The following is a 27,513-nucleotide window of genomic DNA, read 5'->3' as shown; positions in this document are numbered from 1 at the left end:
TAAAAAAAAAAAAAAAAAAAAGAAGAGAAATCTTTTAAGTGGAAACACATCCTCAAGTTCTTAAGATCATGCCGGCTTAAGCCAAACATTAGACAGACCTGCATTAATCTTCCAAGACTAAAAATATGTTTGAATGGCACTTTACCCATATTGTATATAATTTCTGATACTATAAAGAATCCTGATAATTTCTTCAATTATAAGTGCCTCAAATTTTTTTTCACATTTATTTTTGCAGGTTTTAAATTTCCCCCGTGACACTGGATTTATATTTGGAATAGTGACTAGTGTGCCAATGACATCATAAAAAATATGGTTAATATGAAAAACACTTTATATAACAAGTGGGCAGTTTGGTGTGGCAAATGAGTAAGTTATAAGTCTTGTATTTTGACTTAGGCAAAACATTGCTAATTAGGCAATATTCTTTTAAAAATCCATCACAACTGAAATACTCAGCAAATCTGCCTTGTAGTTTAGGGAAACACATGGAAAATTTTGTTCCACTTGCAACATTTTAGAAGTGGCATGCATATTTCATATCTGGAAGGCTTTCAGAAGTAGCCATTCATTGTTCCTGTCAGAGAAGTATGTTTTCAACAATACTTACAGCAACTGTAACCAGGCACATATGTGTATTTTCTCCGATGAGGTCAGATTACAAGCACATGTTGTTTTTGCTGAGTACCTTACAGTGCGTGCTCTCTGCGGTGTTCTTTTCTGGGTGAAAGTTCTGTTTTCTTTTGTCTGGCAGGCACAGTAATGTCTGTTTCCATGTCTGACATCATTTTCAAAGTAAGGATTCTTGGAAACATTATTCCTTGTAGTCCCCAAACGCTTCATAGCAACAGTGCCACCCTGAGACATCTAATCACCCTGAGTGTATGTGGTTTAAGCGAAAGGTAATACGATTCTGTGGTTGTTTACATGTTACATGTCTGTGGTTGTTAAAGTCAGGGTTGAAAACTCTTATGGGTCAATGATATGGCCCTAAAATGAAATAAATAAATGCACAACATATACGTATTTACTGACTTTATCAATAAGATTCAAGATAAACATCCATTAACACACAGAAGAAATTACAAATGATTAGGGTTGCAGAATAACTTAACTTGTCCTGAGTGCCAAATGGTTCCTAATGTAACTATTATTTATAATATGTTATTAATATTACTCTCATATGATTTTTTTTCCTGATAGCTGATTCAGGCTCCAGTGCTATAGATGGCGCTGTCGCACTGCCAGGAAACTCTCCCACTGCAGCAGAAGTAGAAACGGTAGATCATGTAGCAGCGCCGTTGATAAACTGAGGTAGTTTATAAATATTTTCTTCATATTATGTACTTACTATGTCCGTATATTAAATAGTTTTGACTGTTAGCACTAGATGGTATTTTGTTACATTTCGGCTAATGTTAGATTTTTTTTGTAATACATTACCTGCCAAAATGTCTGGGGTTTCATGACCCTTTAAAGACTCAAAGACCAGCGACAGCTTGTAAACAGTACAGAAGACATTGAAATAAGGGCCCATAAAGGTAATAAAAGGCAATAAATGTCGTTTTATCAACACTGCACAGCATGATGAATTAGTCAGTCGGTTCTTAGTGTTACAATATCAAGGCTATCAGCTCCAAATAGGCCATATCAACAAACGACGCAGCTTGTATAGTTTACCTGAATGCAGTTTTTGTATGGTTTATGATATTGTAATTCCTCTACTGTAATTCAAACTTGTGCTGTTTATGTCTCTTACAGTTACAGTAAGTTGGAAATTGTGTCAAAATGAATCGACCAAAGCCAACAAGCATTAGGCGCCCTAGTAACACCAAACCATCAGGTAAGATAAGATTTTAGCTGTGATTATGGCAAAGAAATGAACTCTGTATACTTCTCGGACACGTCTTTATCATCCTGTGATGTCCCTCAGGTCACCCACCTCCAGGAGATTTCATTGCTCGATATTGCTTTTTCATTATTTCAGTATTTTTTTTCAGAACATTTTTAATGAAAGAACAATGAAATGATTAAAAATATTACATGCAATAGAACAAGTATTTATGAAACAGCAGTATCAAGTATTCCCATTTGAAAAAAGTGTCTATTTTCTGAATGCATGTTAAAGAAGTCAAAGTGCTGTTAAAAGTACGCTTTGTAATAATGTCAACATTTTTTTGGTTCTGTTCTGTCCGTTTACATGCAGTTCAGACAATGTAACAGTATTTACATTTAGTATGTTTCCAAGACTGGCATTTTGACCCGTTTTAAGTGTGTTTGACAGCAAATATTTTTGTATTTAAGTGTTATTTTTAGACATCTGTAGTCCAATCCAGTGTTCATATTTTCATAGACCTTGTTTTTATACACAGTGTACATTCACACAGCATGTGATTGATTGTTTTTCAGTGTCTCCTGCTGTGCTTCTGGATGAGATTGAGGCAGCGGAGGCAGAGGGTAATGATGACCGCATTGAGGGTGTGCTATGTGGGGCTGTCAAACAACTGAAGATGAACCGAGCCAAGCCTGATATGACGCTATACCTCAGCCTCATGTTTCTCGCCAAAATCAAGCCCAATGTCTTTGCCACAGAGGGTGTGATAGAGGTAGATAGAATCACATGTGCTACCGTACTGTAATTTCCTGTTGCTGCTGGTGACTAAACTTATTGTGTTAAATGTCTTTATTCAGGCTCTCTGCAGTTTGCTCCGCCGTGATGCCTCAATCAACTTGTGTCAAAATGAATCGACCAAAGCCAACAAGCATTAGGCGCCCTAGTAACACCAAACCATCAGGTAAGATAAGATTTTAGCTGTGATTATGGCAAAGAAATGAACTCTGTATACTTCTCGGACACGTCTTTATCATCCTGTGACGTCCCTCAGGTCACCCACCTCCAGGAGATTTCATTGCTCTTGGAGCGAAGAGTCAGAGCAGTGAGCCGAAAGCAAACCCAGCTCTCTTGAAGCCAGCATCCACCGGTTTACCCCCAGACCGCAAGAGAGAGGCGTCTTCATCTCTTCCCTCTTCCTCCAGCCTGTCCAGTCTTTCCAAACGGCCCAAGCACTCTTCTACTCCACCCAGCGCCCTCTCACGCCTCGCTGAGGTAGCTGCTGTTGACAAAAGATCAATATCCCCCTCCATCAAAGAGCCATCTGTAGTTCCTATTGAAGGTGAGATTAACAAACTTTTTTTTTTTTAATTACAGAAAACTTTCATATATCTAATTTAGGGTTTTAAAGTAAAGCCTGTTGCTGCTGGTGACTAAACTTATTGTGTTAAATGTCTTTATTCAGGCTCTCTGCAGTTTGCTCCGCCGTGATGCCTCAATCAACTTTAAGGCCAAGGGGAACAACCTGGTGTCTGTGCTGGCCTGTAACCTATTGATGGCTGCCTATGAGGAAGATGAAAACTGGCCTGAGATATTTGTCAAAGTAAGTGATCAAGCTGTCCAGCTTTCTTATCTCACAGTAATCATGGTACTGATACACAGTCATTGTGGGGTTTCCCAGGTCTACATTGAGGACTCTCTCGGTGAGCGTATCTGGGTGGACAGCTCGCACTGTAAAACTTTTGTTGATAACATCCAGACTGCCTTCACAACCAAGATGCCACCCAAGAGTATGCTGCTCCAGACGGAAACAGGGAGATCAGGAGGCGACCTCAGTGCTGGTTGGTGGTCCAAGACTTTTCTCAGTCATGGACGGAAATGTATATGTTAGTAAAATTTAGAAGAATTGACACAAAATACTGTATTTTAGGGAACAGCCCTCATCCTTCCACTCCAGATGAGGATGAAGGTCAAACTGAGCTTTTAATCGCTGAAGAGAAACTGAGTCCAGAGGATGATGGACAGGACATGCCCAGGTAGGGAAGTGCATATATTCAAGAAGATGTGCCAGTTTTTAATGATATGAAGTGAATTAATTAATTACATGCAATTAATTATTACATAAAAAATACTGTAATATTTTCGAAATTGAGAAATGCTTGCATGCTTCAATTAATTTTTTTTTACTGTTAAAATATTTTCACCATTCAAAAGTTTGGTGTCTGTAAGATATTTTTTATTTTTTTAAATAAAGAAATAATTATTTTTATTCAGCAGCGATGCCTTAAATTTACAAAAACTGACAGTAAAGACTTTTACATTGTTTTGCGAAAGTTTTCTATTTCAACTCAATGCCAGCACCTGACCAATTAATACTATTAATCCTATTCTATTCTATTCTATTCTATTCTCTCTAATTTATTTAAAATGTAAAATACAAATAAATAAACACCTTGCTATGTGTACTGTGCTAGACTAACTGAGACTTGTCACAGCACTTCTACTGTTGCCCTATTGTTGGTCTGATTGCTTCTATTGTTCTCCTCATTTGTAAGTCACTTTGGATAAAAGCGTCTGCTAAATGATTAAATGTAAATGTAAATGCTGTTCTTTTGAACTTTCTTTTCATCAAAAAATCCTGAAAAACAAGGTATCACGATTTCCACAAAAATAGTAAGGTCAGAAGCCTGAAAAAGTCTCCAGTAGGCGGAGATAACAGTGCAGCGCTTACAAATCCCAAACATTTGAACAGTAGTGTATATGTAATGATAATGTATATAGTTTTATTTTTTATATATACAAATGAGTGTCTTAAGTAGCCTATTAGTTTTTGCTGTGGTATCGAAATTGGTGTTGAGAATAGTAAATTTTCATTGGTACAGTAATTTTGGTATGACAGTATGCTCGGGTATTTATCAGAATCATTTTACAAACCTGTTACAAAGCTTTTGCTCTGTGTAACCTTTATCTTCTCTGGCTTCAGGTATGAGGAGCTGGCTGAAAGTGTGGAGGAGTATGTCTTGGACGTTTTGAGGGACCAGCTGAACCGTCGCCAGCCCATGGATAACGTGTCCAGGAACCTTCTGCGCCTTCTCACGGCCACCTGTGGTTATAAAGAGGTCCGACTGATGGCCGTGCAGAGACTTGAGATGTGGTTACAGAATCCTAAGGTACAAAAACATGGACAAAAGAGAGGAAGCGTCATTGTCTGAGAGTATGAAACCACATATCTAAAGGTTTGTTTTTGTTTGGTCATTCTCCAGCTGACTCGGCCAGCACAGGATCTTCTGATGTCTTTGTGCATGAACTGTAATACACACGGCTCAGACGACATGGAGGTCATCTCGAACCTCATCAAGATCCGCCTCAAACCTAAAGTTCTCCTCAACCACTACATGCTGTGTGTCAGGTCGGCATTATACCTTCAGACCTGAAATCTCAGTTTATACTCTATATATAATTAATTATAAGTCAGTACTGTAAAGCCTAAATGCTTTTTTTAATGTATTTTTTCATGTTTCTCATGTTCTGCAGGGAGCTTTTGAATGCACACCGAGATAATCTGGGCACCATGGTGAAGTTTGTGATCTTTAACGAGCTGTCAAATGCCAGAAATCCCAATAATATGCAAGTGCTCCATACAGTTTTGCAACATAGCCCAGAGCAGGCACCCAAGGTGACTTTTCAACCAACCTTGTTGGCTTCATGTACATTTATAAATGACTGTTGCTATTTAAAGAAGGTATCACTGTAGTTCTTGCTAATACTTGTTTTCAAAAACCCCAACCCAAAGTATCATACTCTGACATGCACCACTTATGGTATGGACATGAAGGAGGGACTCAAGAAATTGAATAACATTTCTTTTGCGCCTTGTTTTGTTTTGTCCCTAGTTTCTGGCCTTGGTGTTCCAGGACCTGCTGACCAATAAGGACGACTACCTGCGGGCCTCACGCGCTTTGCTCAGGGAAATCATTAAACAGACCAAACACGAGATCAACTTCCAGTCCTTCTGTTTAGGCCTCATGCAGGAAAGGAAAGAGGCCAGTTATGTGGACATGGAGTTTAAAGTGAGGACTATATTGCTGTATTTACTATGTGTACTTATGAAAAGAACATCTGTTTTGATGTTTTGCCTATACATCATTTTTTGTTTCCATCTCAGGAGCGTTTTGTCATTCAAGTGACAGATCTCTTGACAGTGTCCATGATGCTTGGGATCACGGCTCAGGTCAAAGAGGCTGGCATTGCTTGGGACAAAGGAGAGAAGAAGAGTAAGATGTTTTATACCCCTGTTGCCTCACAATACCCAACATTCAAAACGTTATGCTAATGAGGATGCATATGTATTTCAGATCTGGAGGGGCTGAGGTCCTTTCAAAACCAGATTGCTGCCATCCAGAGAGATGCTGTGTGGTGGCTGCACTCTGTGGTTCCCACCATCAGTAAAGTGGGACCTAAAGACTATGTGCACTGGTATGATGAATCAGCTGGATGTAGGACCAGTGTTGTTATTGTTAACTAAAACTATTAAAAATAGTCAGTAAATATAATAAATCTGAAATAAAATAAAATATAAATGAAAACATGTATATAAAACATATACAAAAATAGATGGAAAAACATAAATTAAAAAAAAATAAACAATCATAAAACATACATGAAATATGTTTAATACGTATAATACTATAAATACTGCTAAAATAACACTATAGGGCTAATATTTATCATAATTTTTCATTTAAAGTGATACATTGCACCAAAAACAATTTATTTGATATTTCCTGGCCATTTAACACTCTTGTTGGACCCTTAAAATTAATCTAGCACTTGTCTGCAATGTAAACACCTTTACATATAGCATATTGTTATTTTACTGGTTGTTTAATTGTGTTTCAACAGTCTGCACAAAGTGCTTTTCACAGAGCAGCCTGAGACGTATTACAAATGGGACAACTGGCCACCTGAGAGTGACCGAAAGTGAGAATCTCTGCTTGAACATCTTACAGAAAGAATAGTTGTTAGTACATTCAATTAATAGATGTTAATGCATCTCTCTTGTTTGTTAGTTTCTTTCTCCGGCTGTGCTCTGAGGTTCCTCTGTTAGAGGACACGCTGATGCGCATCTTGGTGATCGGTCTCTCTCGTGATCTGCCCCTGGGCCCAGCTGATGCCATGGAGCTGGCTGATCACCTGGTGAAGAGAGCTGCAGGAGTTCAGTCTGATGGTAAGACAGCGCTCCTGGATAGAGGGGTACTCGTAAAAGACGCATATTTTAATAATTAAAAATAGCTCAGAACTTTTTAGAAGTGGTCTTTTCAAAGACCTTTTAGAAGTTTTCAAAACTGGTTGTTTGGTGATATTTGTCTTCCCACATCATCAACTGTAGACTTGGAAGTGTTGCGAGTCGAGAGGATCCAACTCATTGATGCTGTGCTGAACCTTTGTACTTACCATCACCCAGAGAACATCCAGCTGCCTGCAGGGTACGGCCTTTACCTTTCACCGAGTTTATTCCCTGCTGTTTTTTCACTTCAGTTTTATTATGCAGTGATTCATCAGCTTTATATTGCCAAATAATTACTGGGTGCCATGGACTATTTGCATTGAAAGTTTAAGCTACATTGTGGTCTGTCCACTCCTGGCATCCAGTACTCTATTTGTGGGCTGTTTATTCCTTCAAGAGGTGAAATGCTTTATTAAATGTTCCATTTTAGCTATCAACCTCCAAATCTTGCCATATCAACTCTTTACTGGAAGGCCTGGCTGCTGCTGCTTGTGGTGGCAGCGTTCAACCCACAGAAAATTGGTGAGGCCAGATATGATGCAATACTTGCATTTCATAATAACATCTCATTAGAATGCCATTATATCGCTGTCATCGATGGTTTCAGGTTTGGCAGCGTGGGATGGTTACCCCACTCTGAAAATGCTCATGGAGATGGTTATGACAAAGTAAGTGTTCTGCGTATTGTGTTGAAATGTGGTTTTATGGATGTTTCAGCACCTGACACTTTTTTTTGCTCTCTCCTCAGCAACTACTCTTACCCTCCATGCACGGTGGCTGATGAGGAGACCAAAACCGAGATGATCAACCGAGAGCTGCAGATCTCTCAGAAGGAGAGGCAGGAGATCCTGGCCTTTGAGAGCCACTTGGCAGCTGCCTCCACCAAACAGACCATAACAGAAAACAACAGCCTCCTGCTGTCCCAGCTCACCAGCCTGGATCCAAAGTATGACTTCCTGTTTGTCACTGTGGTGATAAACCACCGTTTACATTTACATTTATACAAAGTGACTTGCGGTAGAGGAGCAAAGCGATTTGTCAAAGAATCAACAATATTTGTAATATTTATTGCCAGGTTTATTAGACAACTAGATTAGGATGTTTTTACAGATACACTGACCCAGTCTTTCATTCTATGCTCAGGGGACCCCCTCGTAAGCCACCGCCTCTTGTCCTGGATCAAGTAAAGAGTCTGAACCAGTCTTTGCGCCTGGGCCATCTGCTCTGCCGCAGCCGCAACCCTGACTTCCTACTCAATATTATCCAGAGACAAGTAAACACTCTTATATACTTGGGGAACTGTGCTTTATGAAGAGCCATGTTTAAGGGACTTTCTAAATCTCATGTTTTTTCCCCCATCCAGGCCTCCTCTCAGTCTATGCCATGGCTGGCTGATCTCGTCCAGTCCAGTGAAGGGTCCTTGGATGTGCTGCCCGTTCAGTGCCTCTGTGAATTCCTCCTCCACGATGCTGCTGATGACGCCTCCTCCGTTGATGATGAGGAGGAAGGAGAGAGCAAAGAGCAGCGAGTGAAGAAAAGACAGGTAAAGCTCAGCCTTGACCGCACATTGCTGTTGTCTTTTTTTAAATTTTATTTTCTTTTTTTTTTTACTGAAGTCATCTTGTAATGTTAGTCAAGGAATCTTAAACCAAAGTTTAGTTTTACATGACCCTTTTTTCCAATCCTTATTGAAGTAATTTACACATTGATTTGTTAGGGTGGTCCAAAATGCGAAATATGCAAACATAAATAAATATGATAAATGTAAATACATGTATATTATGATAAAATAAAATAGAGCAGTTAAAGGTACACTGCTGTTCAAAAGTTTGGGGTCAGTAAGATTAGAGAAATACTTTTATTGCAGCAAGGATGCATTAAACTGATCAAAAGTTACAGTAAAGACATTTCTAATATTACAAAGTTTCTGTTCATTAAAGAATCGTGAAAAAAATGTTTTAGTTTGCACAAAAATATTAAGCAGCACAACTATTTTCAACATTGAAAATAATAAGAAATGTTTCTTGAGCAGCAAATCAGCATATTAGAATGATTTCTGAAGGATCATGTGACACTGAAGACTGGAGTAATGATGCTGAAAATTCAGCTTTGCATCACAGAAATAAATAACATTTTTAAATATAAAAAAATGAACAGTGATTTTAAATTGTAATAATATTTCACAATACTACTGTTTTTACTTTGTTTTTTCTCCTCGTCTTTCCCTGTCAGAGGCAGCAGAAACAGAGGCAGCTTCTTGGGCGGCTCCAGGACCTGCTGCTGGGTCCTAAGGCTGATGAACAGACCACATGTGAAGTCTTGGACTACTTCCTCCGCCGTCTCAGTTCTTCTCAGGTGGCCTCTAGAGTACTGGCCATGAAGGTGCGGAGTTAATTAACCATCCACCAGTGCTTGATTCATTTAGACCGTTTAAAAGATGGTCGTTGTGATGTGTGTATCAGGGTTTGTCTCTGGTGCTGACTGAGGGAGCATTAAAAGATGGAGAGGAGAGGGATCAGCTCATGGAGGAGGACTCAAGAGATGCCGAGTTACTGCCAGGCTACCAGTGGCTCCTTCAGGACCTCCCCAAACTACCTCTGTTTGATAGTGTAAGAGGCTTGACGTCCAGCGCCTTACAGCAGGTCAGTCCTCCTACACAAGTACAAGATTATCAATATCTGCAACTTGCTCAGCTTATTGTGTTTGTGTGGTTTTTCCAATTTAGGCCATTCACTTGGAAACTGATCCTCAGACCATCAGCGCATACCTGATTTACCTTTCCCAGCATGCACCAGTGGAAGAGCAGTCACTCCACAATGACCTGGCCTTGGTTAGTCTAAATCTACAGCTTTTTATTTGTCTGAAATAAGCTGTAATCTAACCTTTCTCTTCTCTCCTGTGTTGTGTTTCATGTCTTCTCAGGATGTGGCTCGTCTGATAGTGGAACGGTCCACTATAATGAACTCCCTCTTTTCCAAACACTCCTGCAGGCCCGAGTCTGATGCAGTTCTCTCAGCTCTTATTTCCATCTTCTCCAGCTATATCCGTCGTATGAGGAAGACAAAAGAGGGAGAGGACCTCTATAGCTGGGTACTAAGGAACATATAATTGAAAATTCCGTAATTATTGCTTGTGCACATGAATAAAGACCAAATTTTAAATCTCATAGTCGGAGTCTCAGGATCAAGTGTTCCTGCGATGGACTACAGGAGAAACAGCCACCATGCACATCCTAGTGGTCCATGCTATGGTCATCCTGCTCACACTGGGACCTCCCAAAGGTGAGTATCTCCTCTGTTGCAGTGTTGTGTGATTGATTAATTCTGCATTTGCTTGTAGTAAAAGCCACTGTGGTTGCCTTTTTTTTTGTTTTTTATTAGTTGAAAGTGAGTTCTACAAACTGCTGGATATCTGGTTTCCTGATAAAAAGCCCCTTCCCACTGCATTCCTGGTTGACACATCAGAGGAAGCCCTTCTATTGCCTGATTGGCTGAAGTTAAGAATGATCCGATCTGAAGTCTCCCGATTGGTTGATGCAGGTATTAATAACTTTTATTTACAAATAAGGGGCAATATACACTACCATGTAAAAGTTTAGTGTCTGTAAGGAGTGTCTTATGCTCACCAAGCCTGCATTTATTTGCTTAAAAATACAGTTCATTTTTAATTTTTCAGCACAGTTTTCAGTGTCACATGATCCTTCAGAAATCATGCTAATATGCTGATTTGCTGTAAAAAACGATGCTGAAAGCAGTTGTGCAGCTTAATATTTTTGTATTGAAAAATAGAAATCTTTTGTAACATTATAAATGTCTTTACTGTCATTTTTTGATTGTTTTAATGCGTCCTTGCTGAATACAAGTATTAATTTCATTTAAAAAATCTTAGTGACTTCAAACTTGTAACTGTAGTGTAGTTGAGCTAATGTGTGTTTTTCTTTTCTCGTTTTTTTTTCATTCACAGCCCTACAGGATCTGGAGCCCCAGCAGCTGCTGTTGTTCGTCCAGTCCTTTGGGATCCCCGTCTCCAGCATGAGCAAACTGCTACAGTATCTGGACCAGGCCGTGTCTCACGATCCTCAAACACTGGAACAGAATATCATGGACAAAAGTGAGGGTCTTTCATTTGAAATACTCTGTTCTCCCATGATTTGGTGTGTGTAAAATGATGCTAATATCATGGATGTTTCTACCTGTTAGACTACATGGCTCATCTAGTGGAGGTACAGCATGAGAGAGGAGCCACGGGTGGACACACATTTCACAGTTTACTCAGTGCTTCACTTCCTCCGCACAGAGGTCAGGATCTAATGCCTTACACTGGGGGTTCTGTCAGTACTGATTAATAGTGCTGTTTTACTCAGTTTGAGTTGCACAGAGTGATTAAATTCTGTACTAATGAGTCCTTTGCTGATCTGATGTGTTACAGACAGCTCAGAGGTGAGCAGGGCTAAGGTTACTGTTGAAACGCCCCATGGCTCTGTGAAGATGAGAGCAGTGAGTCAGGTGCCAGTGATCGGCCCAGAGGATGATCTCGCTGGGATTCTACTGCAGGTGCAACATCTCACTTTGAAATGCTTTATTAGAGGAATTCTTTCTTCTGCCAAGATTTAATTCTGTAATGGTTGTATTAATATCTTGTCAGAGCTGTGGCACAACAGTTATTGCATGTGCTTCTGACATTGTCAGTCTCTGGTTGGCATGCAGTGTGTCGTCCTGATCACTCTCTACTAAGGCTGGGTAATGTCATAATTGAATACATCGTAATGCATCACAGTATTCACGTTATTGGATTGTGATTAAAACCATGTCAAGTTAGTAAGAAACACTAGATCCATTTAAAGGAAAAGTTCAACCAAAAATTTAAATTCTGTCATTTGCTCACTCTTGTCATTCCAAACCCATAAAACTTTCCTTCATCTTTGAAACACAAATGAAGATATTTTAATGAAACCTCAGCGATTTCTATCCCTCCATTGAAAGTCCATTCCAATAAAAATTTGACGTTTCAAAAAGTTGATAAATACATTGTAAAAGTAATTCATATGAACAGAGTGGTATAATCCATTATTCATCCATTTATTCATATACTAACATTGATTAGTGCACATACATAGAGCTCAAATATGGTAAACGGAAACTCAACCATGCTTGATGTGCAGGAACAAATGTCACTCACTGATTTGTCATGTTCCAGGAAAGTTTGCACTGACAAGCTGTTTTAAACCACTTAAACGCCAAAACACCTTTGTTTTGGCGAGACTTTGTTCGAAATTGTCACACTCCTTCATTGTTTGATTTTCCTAGAAGAATATTGGGCCTTTTAATCTGTTTCACAACCCTTCAAAGCGTCACTGACTGACACTGACGAATTTTTGTTTCAGAGTTTGCAGTTATGTAGACAACCCTCTTCTTCATTAATTAAACTCTAGTGATGAATGAGTTAATGTAAATAAAATAATGCATTAAAAATAATTACAAATATAATTAATACTAATTGTATCATAAATATTATATCATAAAAACAAGCATACCATAATATTAACTAAATTGGTAGAGCCTTAGTGTACCTATCAAATAAAGAGCAAAAATATAATATTTAAATTGTGGTAACTTGGAAAATGATTTTGCTGAATTCTCTTTTCTCCATGTAGCTCTTCCCTCTGAAGGTGGATCCGCGCTGGCCGCCGCCCCCGGTCCGGCCATTGTCATTAGCTCTGCAGCAGACCCTGGCTCAAGAGGTGCTGCGGGCACGACAGGGTCACATCCACCAGGGTGGTGCCACCGGGCGACTCTTACAAGCCTTTGTAGCCCTTCTAAACTCTACCCACGCTGGAGCCCTGGTCATGGCAATGCACCACAGCCATACGATTTCCTGCCCTCTACTGCGCCAACTCCATCTTTACCAGGCACATAACCAATGCATACCTACATATTCAATATCATCACTGGTGCTTCCTTTTGCTTGCTCACTCAAATTCACGTTTTCTCCTCTAGCGTTTGGTCTCTCAAGATGTTGGCTTCTCGTCACTGTTCTTCAACGCCGTTGTGCAGATGTTGACGTGGTTGGAAAACTCAGCGGCAGAGACAGGGCCACTCCACAGCCTCCTGAAATCTCTGGCAGCTCAGTACTCTCACAAACATCGCATCACAGATGGTGAGTGGCTCCTAATCATGAATCTTAGCTGTGCGGGTCATGTTTGCAAGCACATATTCAAACTGACAGCACAGAACTAGCTGAATCAGCAGTCAGTAGAACAGTTTTAGTCCTAGCATGCTCTGCAGGTGTATTGACTGTGTCCTGTGTCATCAGTTCGTACTGGATTTCTCCATTTGGCTGAAGCTCTGGCATACAGACGGGACTCTGAAGTGGCAGTGAGGGGCATTTTTGCCTCTTTGAGAGCTGGAGAAAAATGCAACGCTGAACCTGAACTCATACGAAAAGGTATTTAAAGCAGTACAGAGTACTGCTCACTTAAAGGGTAACATCATGGGGAATCAAACTGTCCTTCATGAGAGAGTTCATTTTATTTTGAAAGCATACTATAAATTTTGGAAATCAAAGCTTCCTCCCTAGTCTAAAAAGAGCATTTATTGAAACAATGCTGAAATGACTCTTTCACACATGACTGCCCATATTTACACATCAAAGAGGCATATTCTGTGTTCTTAAGCTGGGCCTTCTCAGTCATGAGGTAATGTAGAGGAAATAAATTAGATGTAGATTATATTCCTAAATATATGAAGAACTAGTGATAAGACTTAAAAGAGAGTTTAACAAACCTTGTGCTGTTTCTGGCTGTGTGTAGCACCTGCTGCTCTGCACCTAAAATATACTCTCAAAATGAAGTCGAGATTAAACAGAAGTAGCAACAAATCTTTTCTTCCATATTGTGATGTACATCTGAGTGAAACGGATTATCTGAAGTAAAAAAAAAAAAGCGGGACTTGGTTCAGTCCATCAGTTGTTGATTGGATGGAAGCAGATCTGAATGTGAGCTTGCAGTTGATTGTAAGAAAGGGGTGGCAGACTGAATTATCAGAGAAGTTCTGCATACATCACCAGAGAAGTCTAATGTTTCATTAGAAGATCGAGATGAAGCTAAGACAAGCCAAGGTCACAAAAAGGTAAAAATACAACAAAGATGAACTTCACAATAAGATCAATAACATGCATGCAGAAAATAGATAAGGTAAATTTTCACTTAATGTTGACCAAGCGTACACACACACCTTTTTTTTTTTTTTTTGTTTACCTAGTCTCAAAAATTACTCTTTTCAAAGTTAACATGAATTTACATGTCAAAGATCTTTATTCAGTGGAAGTGTAATAGATGGATGGTATTATTCCTACATTTTCGAAAAACTAGCAATAGGACTAAATGTGGGAGAGTTCAACCAACCTTGTGTGGAGTAGCACCTGCAACTCTGCACTTAAAATATGCACTGTCCCTTAAGCGGTCACTCAATGTTTGGCAACATTCATCATCTTTTATCATATGTTCCAAAACTTATGTGTCAACTGCCCAGTTACATTGCTTACACAAGATGTGTGAAATAGGCCCAAGGATCAAAGAGGGGGGTGTATGGTAAATGGATATAAGAAACTAAATCATGACTGTTTGTGGCTCAGAAAAACTGAACTAACATTTTAAGTGGACATCAGGGGGGAAAAATCAAATACAACAGTATGATGTAACCCCTTGAATGTGTTGTGTGGCCTATATTACACAGCACTTATCTGTGTATGATGTTATTAACTTTAATTATAGCTCGTCTAGGAACCACATCGGGTGTACTCGTCTCTTACAACAATGTATGCATTGGAAAAATATTTTTGAACTGGTGAGATGTTTGTGGCAAACGTAAGGCCAACAGGCAAGGAGGGAAGTGTAAGTCAGCTCTCCAGAGGCAGTTAAGGTCTGTGTGTTGGTGTTGGAGTGGTTGCCAGCATTAGTCAGTCTCTCCGGAGGGCAGCATTTGACTCATGCACCAGCATCACCGCCGCTGTCCTTAATGTGTTTCTCTTTATATTTTAACATTCCGCTCTGAACCTCACCAAAACAAAAAACAACCTCACACACACACAGGGCCACACATCCACTCCAGGGCTTGTTTACGTCCAGCGACGGCTCCAACGGCAAGGGTTGACTTGCATTTTTATGAAAGCTAGTGTGGTGGGGCTGGAGGCCTAGCAGACAGGATTACTCATAAGCAAAGCGTGTGGTAGTTCTTATTTTTGCAATGTGGTATTGGCTGCGATGGTTTGTTTTTCATTTTTTGGACCTGTGTGTGTTTCACAAGAGTGAAGGCATTATAAAACAAAAACCTTGTGTGCCTTAGTGTTGCAGGGCCTCATGGAGGTGAAGTCTCCGTATCTAGAGGAGCTGTTGTCCCTGCTTATGACCATCGGTACGGAGACCGGAACCCCAGGACACACAGCAGGCCCAGTTGCCATGGTGATCTCTCTGCTGCTTCAGGAAACAGAGGAGCGAGGGGTGAAAATAGAGGTGGATTCCAAAATGTAAGAGCACAATGAATCACTCACTTCCTCATCATAGATTTCCTTACTGTGTGCTGGTAATACTGTTTCTAGGTGGGGAAGGAACACACAGTAAAACTGGTTTGCACTTGTTTGATCCTTGTCGAACGGCCAAAGTTACCGTAGTAATATACAGATTAAATGCACATCATGCATAGTGTGACTCTATGAAAAACATTTTTGGCTTTTGTACCCCAACAGTAAGACTCAAATACCCCTTCGTCAACAGCAAACCAGAAATGTGTTCTATTACCTCTTATACTGCAGAGTCACAGACTTGTCCATTTTAATTAAATATCAAGTTCATAACATTGGTGTGTATCTATATACACAACTGTATGTACACACATAACTGTTAAGTCTGGCAAATTTAATAAGAAATTAATGTTTTAATTCAGCAAGAATGCATTAAATTGAGCAAAAGTGACAGTAAAGACATTTTTAATGTTGAAAAAGATTATATTTCAAATAAACATTGTTCTTTTGAACTTTCTATTAATCGGAGAACCCCAAAAAAAGTATTATGGCTTACACAAAAATATTAAAGGAACACTCCACTATTTTTGAAAATAGGCTCATTTTCCAACTCCCCTAGAGTTAAACAGTTGAGTTTTACCATTTTCGAATCCATTCAGCCGATCTCCGGGTCTAGCGGTAGCACTTTTAGCTGTAGCTTAGCATAGATCATTGAATCTGATTAGACCGTTAGCATCTCGCTCAAAAATGACCAAAGAGTTTCTATATTTTTCCTATTTAAAACTTGACTCTTCTGTAGTTACATCGTGTACTAAGACTGACAGAAAATGAAAAGTTGCGATTTTCTAGACCGATATGGCTAGGAACTATACTCTCATTCTCTCATATACTCTCGCAACTTTTCATTTTCCGTCGGTCTTAGTACACGATGTAACTACAGAAGAGTCAAGTTTTAAATAGGAAAAATATAGAAACTCTTTGGTCATTTTTGAGCGAGATGCTAACGGTCTAATCAGATTCAATGATCTATGCTAAGCTACAGCTAAAAGTGCTACCGCCAGACCCGGAGATCGGCTGAATGGATTCGAAAACGGTAAAACTCAACTGTTTAACTCTAGGGGAGTTGGAAAATGAGCCTATTTTCAAAAATAGTGGAGTGTTCCTTTAAGCATCACAGCTGTTTTCAATATTGATAATAAGTAGAAATGTTTCTTGAGCATGAAATCAGTATATTCAAATGATTTCTTAAGGATCATGTGACACTGAAGACTGGAGTAATGATGCTGAAAATTCAGCTTTGCCATCACAGGAATAAGTGGCATTCAAAAATATATTCAAATAGAAAACTCTTTTTAAATTGTAATAATATTTCACAATATAACTTTTACTGAATTTTATCAAATAAATGCAGCTTTGGTGAGCATAAGATGCTTATTTCAAATAATCTTACCGACCCCAAATGTTTGAACAGTGGTGTATGTGCTACTGGTTGGGAATCACTGATTTAATTAGTGTATTATTTATTTGCTGGAAACCCCGTGTATTTTATGTGTTGATGATGGGTGTGTGTGTGTGTTTACTTGGCAGCACTGAGTTAAAGAAGCCTGGTTCATGTTCAGGACTGTTGGTTGACTGGCTGGAGTTGCTTGACCCTGAGGTGACCTCTGTTTGCTCGGATCTTCAGCAGAAGCTGCTTTTTGCTCAAAACAAGGTAAAATAGCTTCTCTTAACTTATCATGTGGGTGTGGCTGCGGGTTTTAACTGATTATATATATATATAATGTGTAAGGGTGCCACAGCAAATAAAATGAATCAGAAAAAGCGAAGCGTATGATTAATATTCCCCTTTTTAATGGTTTACATTTGTTTTCTTAAACATAAAATACAGGCTAATTCTGTTGCATTAATCATTTCATTGCTTTATTGCACAAGTAGTTTATTCATTCACTCATATCTACATATAATTCTTGTCTCTTTTCCCAATATTGAGATATTTAGCTTCAAAGCAAATGTTGCGAAGATGTGAGAAATACTTGTGGAACCCGTGAACGGTTGCTGGATTTAATTGCATTTTTATACAAGATCAGTGTAACTTTGTCATTGTCTGCCTCAGGCTAAAAGTGGTGTGAGTGTGGCCCCTTCCTACAGGCCGTACCTGTTGGCTCTCCTCACGCACCAGTCCAACTGGAGTACCTTACATCAGTGCATCAGCTCTTTGCTCAACAAGCACAGAGACCAGAGGTTAGTGGCTCCTCTCTTAATTAAACACATTCCCCTTTTTCTGTTCTCATATCTCCAGTGTGTGAAACTCTGTTTCTTCTGATCCCCAGACTGGACCCAACCTCAGCTCTAGACTTCCTGTGGGCCTGCAGTCACATTCCTCGCATTTGGCAGGGGCGAGATCAGAAAACCCCTCAGGTCTGGTCACAGTTAATATAACATCACAATTTTGTAATACATTTACATAACACCTATTCAGCATCTTGGCTGGATTGTATTTTCTTATTTCACATGCAGATATTTTAGCCTATCATAACAGGGTCAAGCTTCCCACAGTTTTGAATATAATTTTTTCCTGGTTATGCTTATCTTTAAAATATTTTATCGGCTAGAAGGTGCTCTTGCAAATGCAGTTTTTAGAAATAAGCATAAACAACTTATGTTATGGAAAACGTTATAGAAATGAATTGGTGAAATCAAAAGGTGTGAGAACCCTGCTGCTTTACATGTGGAAGTCTTAAAGATACAGTAGCATAAACAGTCTGGTTTATTTTAAGGACTTACAGGAGAGTAGACAATAGTCATTTCAAGTTAAATTGACTGGTCTAAGAATATAGTAATTTTGTTATGGAATAGGCCCCTTTATAACTAGTTATGTTGTTAACCAGACCCAAGCAATATTTGTAGTGGTCCAAAGATCTAAAACTACAATGTTTAGCCACAGATTGTATATTTTTATAAGTGTATATTGGCCATAAGTGGATAAGATGGGGTTTTGTGTGTCTCTGCAGAAGCGTACAGAGCAGTTTGTGTTGAAGCTGTCTTCTGAAGAGCTCATAAGCCTGGTGGACCTCATCCTTTCTGAGTCAGAGCTGAGCTGCCGTGACTCAACCACCTCCAAGAGCGCTTTGGACCAGGTCTCCTGCTCTCTTCTCCAGTCACGCTTGCCCCTGCTGCATAGCTGTCTCCACTCAGACCTGGACAATGTCAAGAAAGTCTCAGAGTACCTCATCAGCTGTGTTAAGAAGTGGGGAGACAGGTACATTTTTTGAGTCTGTACAGGACAAAAAAAAAATCTAAATCACATCATTTTAAGTAAATCTCTCAAAGAACTCCATGCACAGGATTTATTTCATAAGATGGCTAGTGAGCTGTCACTTTCATTAAAATTCAGTTTAATAGTCAGAGCAATGGTCTAGCGGTTAGTGTACATGCTGTAGACACAGCGCATCTTGGTGGTCATTTTGGAAATACAGGTACAAGTCTTTTCAGTGTTGTTTCTTGATCCCAGTACCTTCCTCTTGTTCTTCTCCATAGTTTTCAGCTCAAACTGCTTTAGACTTTGATTTGTTGATGATTTTAGTCTTAAGTGTGCTGTCTGTTTATTAACTTATTAATATTTTAAGAATTTTTAAATTGCAGTGTATTAGAACACATGAGAAAGTTGGTGCATTTATGCATGTGACTAAAACATTGAGAATGAATGTGATGAAATAAGTTTTAACTTCAATATGACATCCACACAAAATTTAGGATCAGTAATTGTTTGTTTTTTAAAGAAGTCTCTTATGCTCATTAAGGCCGCATTTATTTGATCAAAAATACAGTAAAACAGTAATATTGTGAAATATTATTACAATTTAAAATATCAGTCTTCTATTTTGATATACTTCATAATATAATTTATTCCTATGGTAGCAAAGCTGAATTTTCAGCATCATTACTCCAGTCTTCAGTGTCACATGATCCTTTAGAAATCATTCTAATATGCTGATTTATTATCAGTGCTGGAAACAGTTGTGCTGCTTAATATTTTTTGGAACCTGTGATTTTTTTTTTTTTCTCAGGATTCTTTGATAAAAAGTGATAAAGAACAGCATTTATTACAAATATAAATTTTTATTTAACAAAAATCTCCGAGGTGGCATATCGGTTATAACCAGAAACTAAGCCTAAAACTTTATTTTACCTAAAACTACCAGTATTCTCTAGCTGCCTCGAAAGCTCTGCTATTTCCTTCATGAAATGAAGTAGTTTTTTTCACAATTGTAGTTTCTGTACTGGTCTAGCTATGAAAAAGTGGAAGCCAAAGCCCCCCAAAACCGCAAGGACAACAGTGTCAGAGAGGTCAGGGTTTGTACCATGTTGCAAACACTCACCACCATTACAAAGCAAAGGCACTGAACTTCTTCCTTAAAGGCCCTCTTAAAGAGGCTGATAAATGTTTGTGATACCATGCCATTCCTTTGCTTACAGCAGAAATGCTCTACATCAGGCACAATAGCGGGAGGAGCTGTAATTAGTTCTTGTGGTGTGAAATGAGAAGCGGCTGAAGTCGTTGAGCGCTGTGATCTTCTTCTTCTTCGAGAGCTCAGTGTAGTATAATGAATGCACGAGGATTAAGGCTCCGGCTCTTCCTTTGGCTTCTGTTGTGAGTCGCAGCTCAGACTGGGGCTGTCAGAGAGATCAGACTGGGGCTTTTTGTGGTGGCAGCCCCCCTTCCTTTCATGAATTTGCCTTTGGTTATTAAACCCCCTTAATGAGGGGGAAAAAACTTTGGACAAGGTCAGACAAAAAATTACTCCCAGAAATACGATATTTATAAGTCTAGCTAAGCTGTCTTATGGTCGAGAATGGGCTCGGGTAATGCTGGCATGTAAAGCGTGTGTTTGGTGGGATAAACGGTCGTGTGTTTGTTTGGCATTCTCTCCATATCTGTTGCTTGTGAACACAACAGCGGATTAGCAAGCATAAACCACAATTAAGCAACAAAGTTGTCTGTAAGAAGGCCTTCGCTTGATTGGACAAGCAGACAAGACAGTGTGTTCTTCTGTTGGTAATATGTCTGTTGTTGACACTGGCTGGTTTTTTATAGTTAGACCATCTCTTTTTAATCTTCATAGTGTTTCTGGGTAGTTGACGATACTTTTAGAAAGTTGTAATTAAACGATTTTACACAGTATTTTGCTTTCTCTTTAATTAATAATTATAATTATGCTTTAAATGGATCAAAATAAATAATATTTATAATATTTGTTAATGTAATCCTTAATTATTTAATATATTGTTCTCAATGAAAATTGTTATTAATACAATATAATAATTATGCATAAAGCAATTATGACTTCATGGTTTCTGGATGGTTGACATGAAATACTTTTGGTTGTCTTTTCTGTGACATGCTATTGATTCTCAGTCTAAAAGTATTATAAACCGCATCTTTTGTATTTCCGAAATAAAATAGTTGGTTGTGGAGGAAATGTTTTATTTCTATCTGAAATATTAATATTATTATTAGTATTATTTGCTTCACTGTTCTAAAGAGTGTTCTTTAGACTGTCTCTTGAGTACTTCAGTTTGTTTCAGTATGCTTGAGTTTTTGATGAGCTGAGAGATAACAGGAAATCTATTGTGTGTGTGTGTGCGCGCGTGTGTGCGCGCGTGTGCAAGACAAGTGTGAGACAAGAAATGCTATTTTATACCTAGCTTCTTAAAAAATAATTTGCATTAAATACTTAGAAACGCATCTAAGGGACATGGTTGGATACCTTAAATAAACACATATGTTGAATATGCATTATGATTGGATGAGATAGAAGCATCCTGGTTTGATTAGGATATAAATACTGAGTCAGAGTGTTATTCGGTGTCGCACTCTGCAGCCATGACTGTATGACTGTCACCTTTTCTTGCAAGGAAATAAATATTCAAAAGACTTTTGTCTCATACCTGTATTGAAATAGAAAATTTCCATTGCCAAAAATAAAAAAAATAGCATTGCTATGTCTTTAATAAATAATTATGATAATTGTTAAAATTATATAATATTCATAATTCTTATTATACGTCGTATTTATTTAATATCTTGAGGTCAGTAATAATTATTATTAATATACAAAATAAAAAGTATGCATAAAAAATATTATTTTATCATTATAATATTGGGAAAGTTTCCTGCTATGTGACATGCTATTCTCAGTCTATTTTAAACAGCTTTTTGCAGATTTAATTAAGAAATTATATTGTTCAAAAGTTATTTTCAAATTCAAACGTTAATAATATTGGTGTAATATATTATAATATCTATTGTAATTATTTTATTGCTTATTTAAGTGTTTTCATTTAATAGTATAATCGTATAGTGTTGCATACAAATTTGATGTCTTCATGTTAATTGACTTTTAAAAATTAATTTGTCACACCACAGAACCATTTAAAGTGAACTAGTGACGGCAAAAGTGATTTAAAAATGGTGAAAAACAGAAAAGAAATAGTAACCAGTCACAGGACCACACACATTCATGTACATTTTAACCTAAACTCTTGATGATAGACAACATGTCTTAAGTCTTCATGGTTTAATGTAAAGTACTCTTTGTTGAACTTGACATATTACTCATGCAGCCTCTCCTGTAATCATCTGCAATATTACTTAGTCACAGCTGTTGTGTGTGAGTGCTTTTTTTTTGCCTGTTTAAGTTGTTCTTATTTATTGTGTTCATACGTGTGGTATGTCCAGTATAATGAGTAAGAGGTGTCAGACGCTGCTGCTACAGATCTACCTGCACTTCCCAGAGGTCATCCAACACATCCACCTACCAGAGGCCACCCTGAGCGGTGAGGGGGCGGCAGACGGCAGCACCTGCAAGGTAACCGCTGCACTTTATGACACGTCAGGCCATGAGCTTCCTGTTAACGGCACCTGAAAGATTAATACTCTGCTTATTGTCTCTGTGTTTATGTGCACGTTCAGCTGGATGTTCTTGTGCATCGTCTCATCACTCTGCTAGCTGACACAGGAGACTCCAAATCAGCTGAGAACCGTGCATCTGATGCCAGTCTGGCCTGCAGAAAACTGGCCGTATCTCACCCTGTGCTTCTACTCAGGTTTACAACACAAGCATTTTCCATTCAGTTTAAATGAAGAGAAAAAAAAATAATATATATGAGGGAACTGCAAGTGTTTCATGAGTTGCTAAAAAAGATAATTAATTAAATCATAAAAATATAAAATTACAATAAATAATTATAAAAACAATCAAAATTAAACATAAAAAAGATCCCAACCTCAGAGAACCATGAATATGCAAATGTGTTGTTAAATTATTGAAATATTAACTTAAAACCTGTCCATTTCTGCATTTAATTTAATGAATATTCGGTGTGAAATAATATTGCTTATTTATTTATTTATTATTATTATTTTTTTTTTAATACACTTGACGTTTCATTGGTACATGACAAGTATCATATTATTGATTAATGTTATTTTTCATTTTTGAAATGGAGAAAGTTATTAAATTTTAAAGAATAAAATTTGGAAAAAAATGTATATTCTAACTGTAATAAAATAATATTAATAATTATTACTAGGGTTGTCAAGCAATTAAAATTTTTACTCTAATTAATTACATGATGTGCAGGTTATTCAATCAAATTAATCACCAATTAATTGTACATCAGTTTGGGGATGAGAAATTACCCCCCAAAGGATAATTTAATGCCATTATTGTGATGAGAAAAGCATTGAATAGACCTTACAAAAAAATGTAGCTTTAGAAATAAATATTTTGATTCAAAATAGGTTTTTATTACACTCAAGCTGCATCTGAAATGGCATGGCAGGTTTGGGCCGGGGCGGGGTGCATTAAATACGTTAAGAATTATTATATTAAATAATATAATAATACAAATATTGATGGATTTTTTTTTTTTTTCATAATTATGCCATTGTCGTTTTTTAAGCAAGTAAATAGGGCCCATTTAAATTTCATGTTGTCTGAGAGTATATGTGCTGAATGAATAGTGCTGTTTGTGTATTTCAGACACCTGCCCATGATCACTGCGCTCCTGCACGGTCGCATCCATCTGAACCTGCAGGAGATCAGGCAGCAGAACCATCTGACCTTCTTCAGCGATGTTCTGGTTGTCCTAGAGCTGCTGCAGCCACTGGTTTTTCACTCTGACCACCAGAGAGCACTGCAGGACTGTCTGCTGTCCTTCATCAAAGTACTGCAGGTAGAAAGATCTCCTCTAGTAATGTACACTGCTCGCATTTTTTTAACACAAGGTTTAGTACATAGTAACATTAATCATTTTTGCTGATGAAAATGTTCTTAGCGCGACAGACCTCTCACAGTTGCTTATCTGCTAAATCGGTTTTTGTGTTTGTTATAATGAAACTGTACAAGCCAATTGTAAAGAGCTGGTGGGAACATGTAATGTAATATTTTTGCAGAACTTCAAGAGATCATCCCGTATGCCCATCATAAACAAATTTGTACAGTTCATCCAAAAGTACATAACCCATGATGCAGCATCTGCTGTGCCTTTCCTTCAGAAACATTCAGATGTGCTACAGTAAGAGCCTTTTTGCTTGCATTAATAATTTCTGCATTCTCAAATACCCTCAGTGCTACATTTACTTTCTTTTTGTAAGTTATTTCTTTTCATGTAAAACTTTCCCTGTGTTTTCTCTCAATCTCAGGGGACTATCCACTGAGAATCCGGACCTGGTGCAGCTCAAGTCTTTGCTCGCTGGACTGACTCTGCCTGTGAAGTCTGGTTCCTCTGAGAGCGCTGCTGAGGACAGAGACGGTAGGGGCTCCAACACTTCACATCACAAGAGACAGAGCTACATGTGAGATGATCGTCACCAGAGCCTGTCTCTCACTCTTTGTATTTCAGCTGAGGATTCGTCCTCTGGCTCCCTCCCTCTGGTCAACATCGCAGCCTCCATGCCACTGACTGCGGCTGACATGACTAAATGCCTGAAGAAGATCTCCAAAGGAGAAGCAATTGAGGGTGCGATAAATGAATACTGTTTTCAGAGCACTTCCTAATATACTCTTCTTGAAATAGACCCACATTAAATCATACTTACTGTTAATATTTTCTGAAGAATTCTTAGATTAGAAGGCATAGATTAAATTAAATTAAAATTTTGATAAAATTAAGCTGACAGTACTACACTAATGTTGGAAGCTGAAAGACATTTTTGTCTAAATGACATTAAAAAAGGAAGCAGTAATAAAGACAAGGGAGAGGTGTGGTGGACTAAATTGTAGGCATTTGAATAGTGCAAGTTATGCAATTACTTCTTGTTCTTATTATCAATATTTATTATAAAATATAAATGAATTATACAAATAAAATTGTAAAATTAAATATTTAATATAATATATGATATTTATATATGATATTAAATATTTAATAATTTATTCAGTTATATGTATTGTTAAACAATGTATTAATATTTATATTACTTTTGTTATTATAGTTTTAGCACATTATTTTATTATTAGTAGTAGTAGTATTGTTATTATTACATCAATATGTATTTTATATAATGTAGTATAAACATAAAACATAAATTTAACATACAAATAGGATTGGAAATAAAATATTAAATATTTTAATATTTCAAAGTATTCAATTATATGCATTATTAAAATGTTTTTTTTTTTTATTAGTTACTATAATTAACTTTATAAATAACATTAGCATTACATACTGTTATTATTATTATTTATTATAACTATAACAATTAATGTTATAGTTATGTTATAGAACTTCTGATAGATTAGTGCATTCCAAGATAGCTTAACTTCAATAGAAGAAACTTTCTACAATATACTGGCAGTGCTCCAGGCTAAAATTACTTTAAAATCAAACAAAAAAAGTAACAAGCATTCAGAAAGAAAACAAATGCATTACAATATTTAATAAAAACCTAAAAGAATTAAAACAAAATTAAATATTAAAAGAAACAAAAGTACAGCAGTCTGAAATGTTTTGTCTCCACTTTTTTTCAACAAAATTAAAAAAGGTTTTGGTAAAGTCTTTTTTCGTCAGTGATATTGCATGTTCATTTAGTCTCAGTTATCGTTTAATGACCTTATTATCATCTCGTCATTGTCTCGTTTTCGTCAGGGGAAAAAACCTCGTTGACAAACATTTTTCGTCATAGTTAACGAAATTGACCCTAATATTAAGTAACAACATGTGCATTCTATACGGTTAGGATTCGAGTTTGGTTTATTGTAAGTTGCGTGTACTATTACATAATTTACTGTAATTACTACAGTAAGTACATGTAACAAGTACACTGTAAAATTAGGTGTTACCTTTTTTGGGCATTTTAACGAGTACGAGTACGAGTACATGAGCTCAGTATCGGGCCCAATACCAGTATCGGTATCGGTGCATCCCTATTTTTTATATATTGTGATGTTTTACTTCTGTCTTTTTTGTTCTAGATGTGTTTGAGGGGTTGACTGAAGTGGATGAGAAATCCAAAAGAATTCCAGAAATAATTCAGTATTTTGTTGTAAGTACATTGCACAATGCACACAAAATTGCACAATAAACAAAAATTAGCGAGATTTAACAAGTACAACCAGCTTGTCATGTATTATCAGAATGATCTGCAGAGGTTGATGAGTTCCCCTGAAGAAGTGTGCCGCAACATGGCGTTCAGTCTGGCCCTGCGCTGCATCCAGAACATCCCCAGGTGAGGTGCCTGCAGGCAAGTATGTAGTGTGTATTAAATTGAAATGTCATGTAGAAATACACTCACCATTATCTTTGCTAACTCTAGTATGGCTGCTGAATTCCTGCCAACATTCATGTACTGTCTGGGCAGCGGGAACTTTGATGTAGTGCAGACGGCCTTGAGAAACTTGCCTGAATATGTGCTGCTCTGTCAAGGTAATACAAACTGATGATAACCTTATTACAAGAAACCATGATAATTGTTTTTTGCTTGCTGTTGTTGTATAAATAATTTTTTTAATTTGTTAAACATTTTAAGCTAATCTGACAGCATCTGAGGAAATTCTGGAATTCTCAGAGGCATTTTGAATGCTTTTAAGCACAAATATGCAGCTTGTATTTTCGTTAATGGGATTATTTTAATTTTTCTGACAACAAAGTATGTATTATTTAACCCTTAAATGCATACCTCGGGCCTTTAGCGACCCGGGACATCTTTCTCTACCCTCTCCCTCCTTCATTTTTTTAAGTTAGACATCAACTTTCTTAGTATTCCTCAATCTATTGATTATAAACAATATAACAACAAAAAAACAGTAAAATATAAAAGAATGCCAGTTTTCTGATTATTTTTTTGTAAAAAGTGTATAGGGTCACTAGAGACCCAAGGTATGTAGATGTGTAAGTATTTTTTCCTGCGCAGCTATATTTACATATCTGTTGACTCAATATGTGCAATAGGGCTGTGCAATTTGGGGGAAAATATCAAATTGCGATTTTTTTTTTTGACAGATATTGCGATTGCGATTTGATTTGCGATTTTAAATTTGCAAAGTCAAGCTTCAGCTCAATATTGTCAATAATGTGCAGCACAGTATGGGTATCATTACCCTGCTGAAAAAAACAATAGAAACCATCACAGAAATTCTTATAGTTTCCATTAAACCATTACAAAATTCCTTTTTGTTTTGTGCATTATTCCAATAGGAATTACTGTTGTTCTATTGGTTGCCATCTGCCAGATTACATCCCACCAATAGAATCCATCAAATAGATACCATTATAGTTTACATTAAAACCAAACAAATTCCCATTATAACCCTGAAATCCATTAAATTTGTTATTGTGTTTTGGGAGGGGTTCTATTGTTTTTTTTTTTTTTCAG

General features: G+C 37.5%; 1 protein-coding gene across 1 annotated transcript in view; it reads left to right on the top strand.

The window, feature by feature from the left end:
* The first annotated feature begins 2,733 nt into the window (after window positions 1-2,733).
* Window positions 2,734-27,513, top strand: part of LOC107674580 (integrator complex subunit 1-like) — a 26,496-nt gene continuing 1,716 nt past the window's right edge. Inside the window, exons 1-46 of the mRNA XM_016468592.1 lie at window positions 2,734-2,795; window positions 2,886-3,173; window positions 3,243-3,256; window positions 3,297-3,434; window positions 3,513-3,672; window positions 3,762-3,867; window positions 4,815-5,001; window positions 5,095-5,240; window positions 5,366-5,507; window positions 5,725-5,901; window positions 5,997-6,105; window positions 6,187-6,307; window positions 6,734-6,811; window positions 6,901-7,058; window positions 7,221-7,317; window positions 7,549-7,640; window positions 7,726-7,786; window positions 7,867-8,064; window positions 8,262-8,391; window positions 8,482-8,661; window positions 9,351-9,500; window positions 9,581-9,760; window positions 9,844-9,948; window positions 10,041-10,208; window positions 10,288-10,399; window positions 10,499-10,657; window positions 11,082-11,228; window positions 11,318-11,416; window positions 11,547-11,671; window positions 12,772-13,026; window positions 13,115-13,274; window positions 13,431-13,562; window positions 15,461-15,641; window positions 17,223-17,346; window positions 17,749-17,876; window positions 17,966-18,053; window positions 18,647-18,894; window positions 22,375-22,504; window positions 22,609-22,742; window positions 23,681-23,873; window positions 24,094-24,215; window positions 24,343-24,452; window positions 24,543-24,659; window positions 26,114-26,184; window positions 26,276-26,367; window positions 26,455-26,564. Of these exons, the coding sequence (XP_016324078.1) occupies window positions 2,741-2,795; window positions 2,886-3,173; window positions 3,243-3,256; window positions 3,297-3,434; window positions 3,513-3,672; window positions 3,762-3,867; window positions 4,815-5,001; window positions 5,095-5,240; window positions 5,366-5,507; window positions 5,725-5,901; window positions 5,997-6,105; window positions 6,187-6,307; window positions 6,734-6,811; window positions 6,901-7,058; window positions 7,221-7,317; window positions 7,549-7,640; window positions 7,726-7,786; window positions 7,867-8,064; window positions 8,262-8,391; window positions 8,482-8,661; window positions 9,351-9,500; window positions 9,581-9,760; window positions 9,844-9,948; window positions 10,041-10,208; window positions 10,288-10,399; window positions 10,499-10,657; window positions 11,082-11,228; window positions 11,318-11,416; window positions 11,547-11,671; window positions 12,772-13,026; window positions 13,115-13,274; window positions 13,431-13,562; window positions 15,461-15,641; window positions 17,223-17,346; window positions 17,749-17,876; window positions 17,966-18,053; window positions 18,647-18,894; window positions 22,375-22,504; window positions 22,609-22,742; window positions 23,681-23,873; window positions 24,094-24,215; window positions 24,343-24,452; window positions 24,543-24,659; window positions 26,114-26,184; window positions 26,276-26,367; window positions 26,455-26,564 (6,277 nt within the window). The 5' untranslated portion in view covers window positions 2,734-2,740. The remainder of the gene's footprint in view (window positions 2,796-2,885; window positions 3,174-3,242; window positions 3,257-3,296; window positions 3,435-3,512; window positions 3,673-3,761; window positions 3,868-4,814; window positions 5,002-5,094; window positions 5,241-5,365; window positions 5,508-5,724; window positions 5,902-5,996; window positions 6,106-6,186; window positions 6,308-6,733; window positions 6,812-6,900; window positions 7,059-7,220; window positions 7,318-7,548; window positions 7,641-7,725; window positions 7,787-7,866; window positions 8,065-8,261; window positions 8,392-8,481; window positions 8,662-9,350; window positions 9,501-9,580; window positions 9,761-9,843; window positions 9,949-10,040; window positions 10,209-10,287; window positions 10,400-10,498; window positions 10,658-11,081; window positions 11,229-11,317; window positions 11,417-11,546; window positions 11,672-12,771; window positions 13,027-13,114; window positions 13,275-13,430; window positions 13,563-15,460; window positions 15,642-17,222; window positions 17,347-17,748; window positions 17,877-17,965; window positions 18,054-18,646; window positions 18,895-22,374; window positions 22,505-22,608; window positions 22,743-23,680; window positions 23,874-24,093; window positions 24,216-24,342; window positions 24,453-24,542; window positions 24,660-26,113; window positions 26,185-26,275; window positions 26,368-26,454; window positions 26,565-27,513) is intronic.

Source organism: Sinocyclocheilus anshuiensis, unplaced genomic scaffold (genome assembly GCF_001515605.1).
Source record: "Sinocyclocheilus anshuiensis isolate Anshui unplaced genomic scaffold, SAMN03320099.WGS_v1.1 scaffold152, whole genome shotgun sequence".
Taxonomy (NCBI): Eukaryota; Metazoa; Chordata; class Actinopteri; order Cypriniformes; family Cyprinidae; genus Sinocyclocheilus; species Sinocyclocheilus anshuiensis.
The sequence above is the reverse complement of the archived record's forward strand: the minus strand, read 5'-3'. Positions and strand labels throughout refer to the sequence as shown.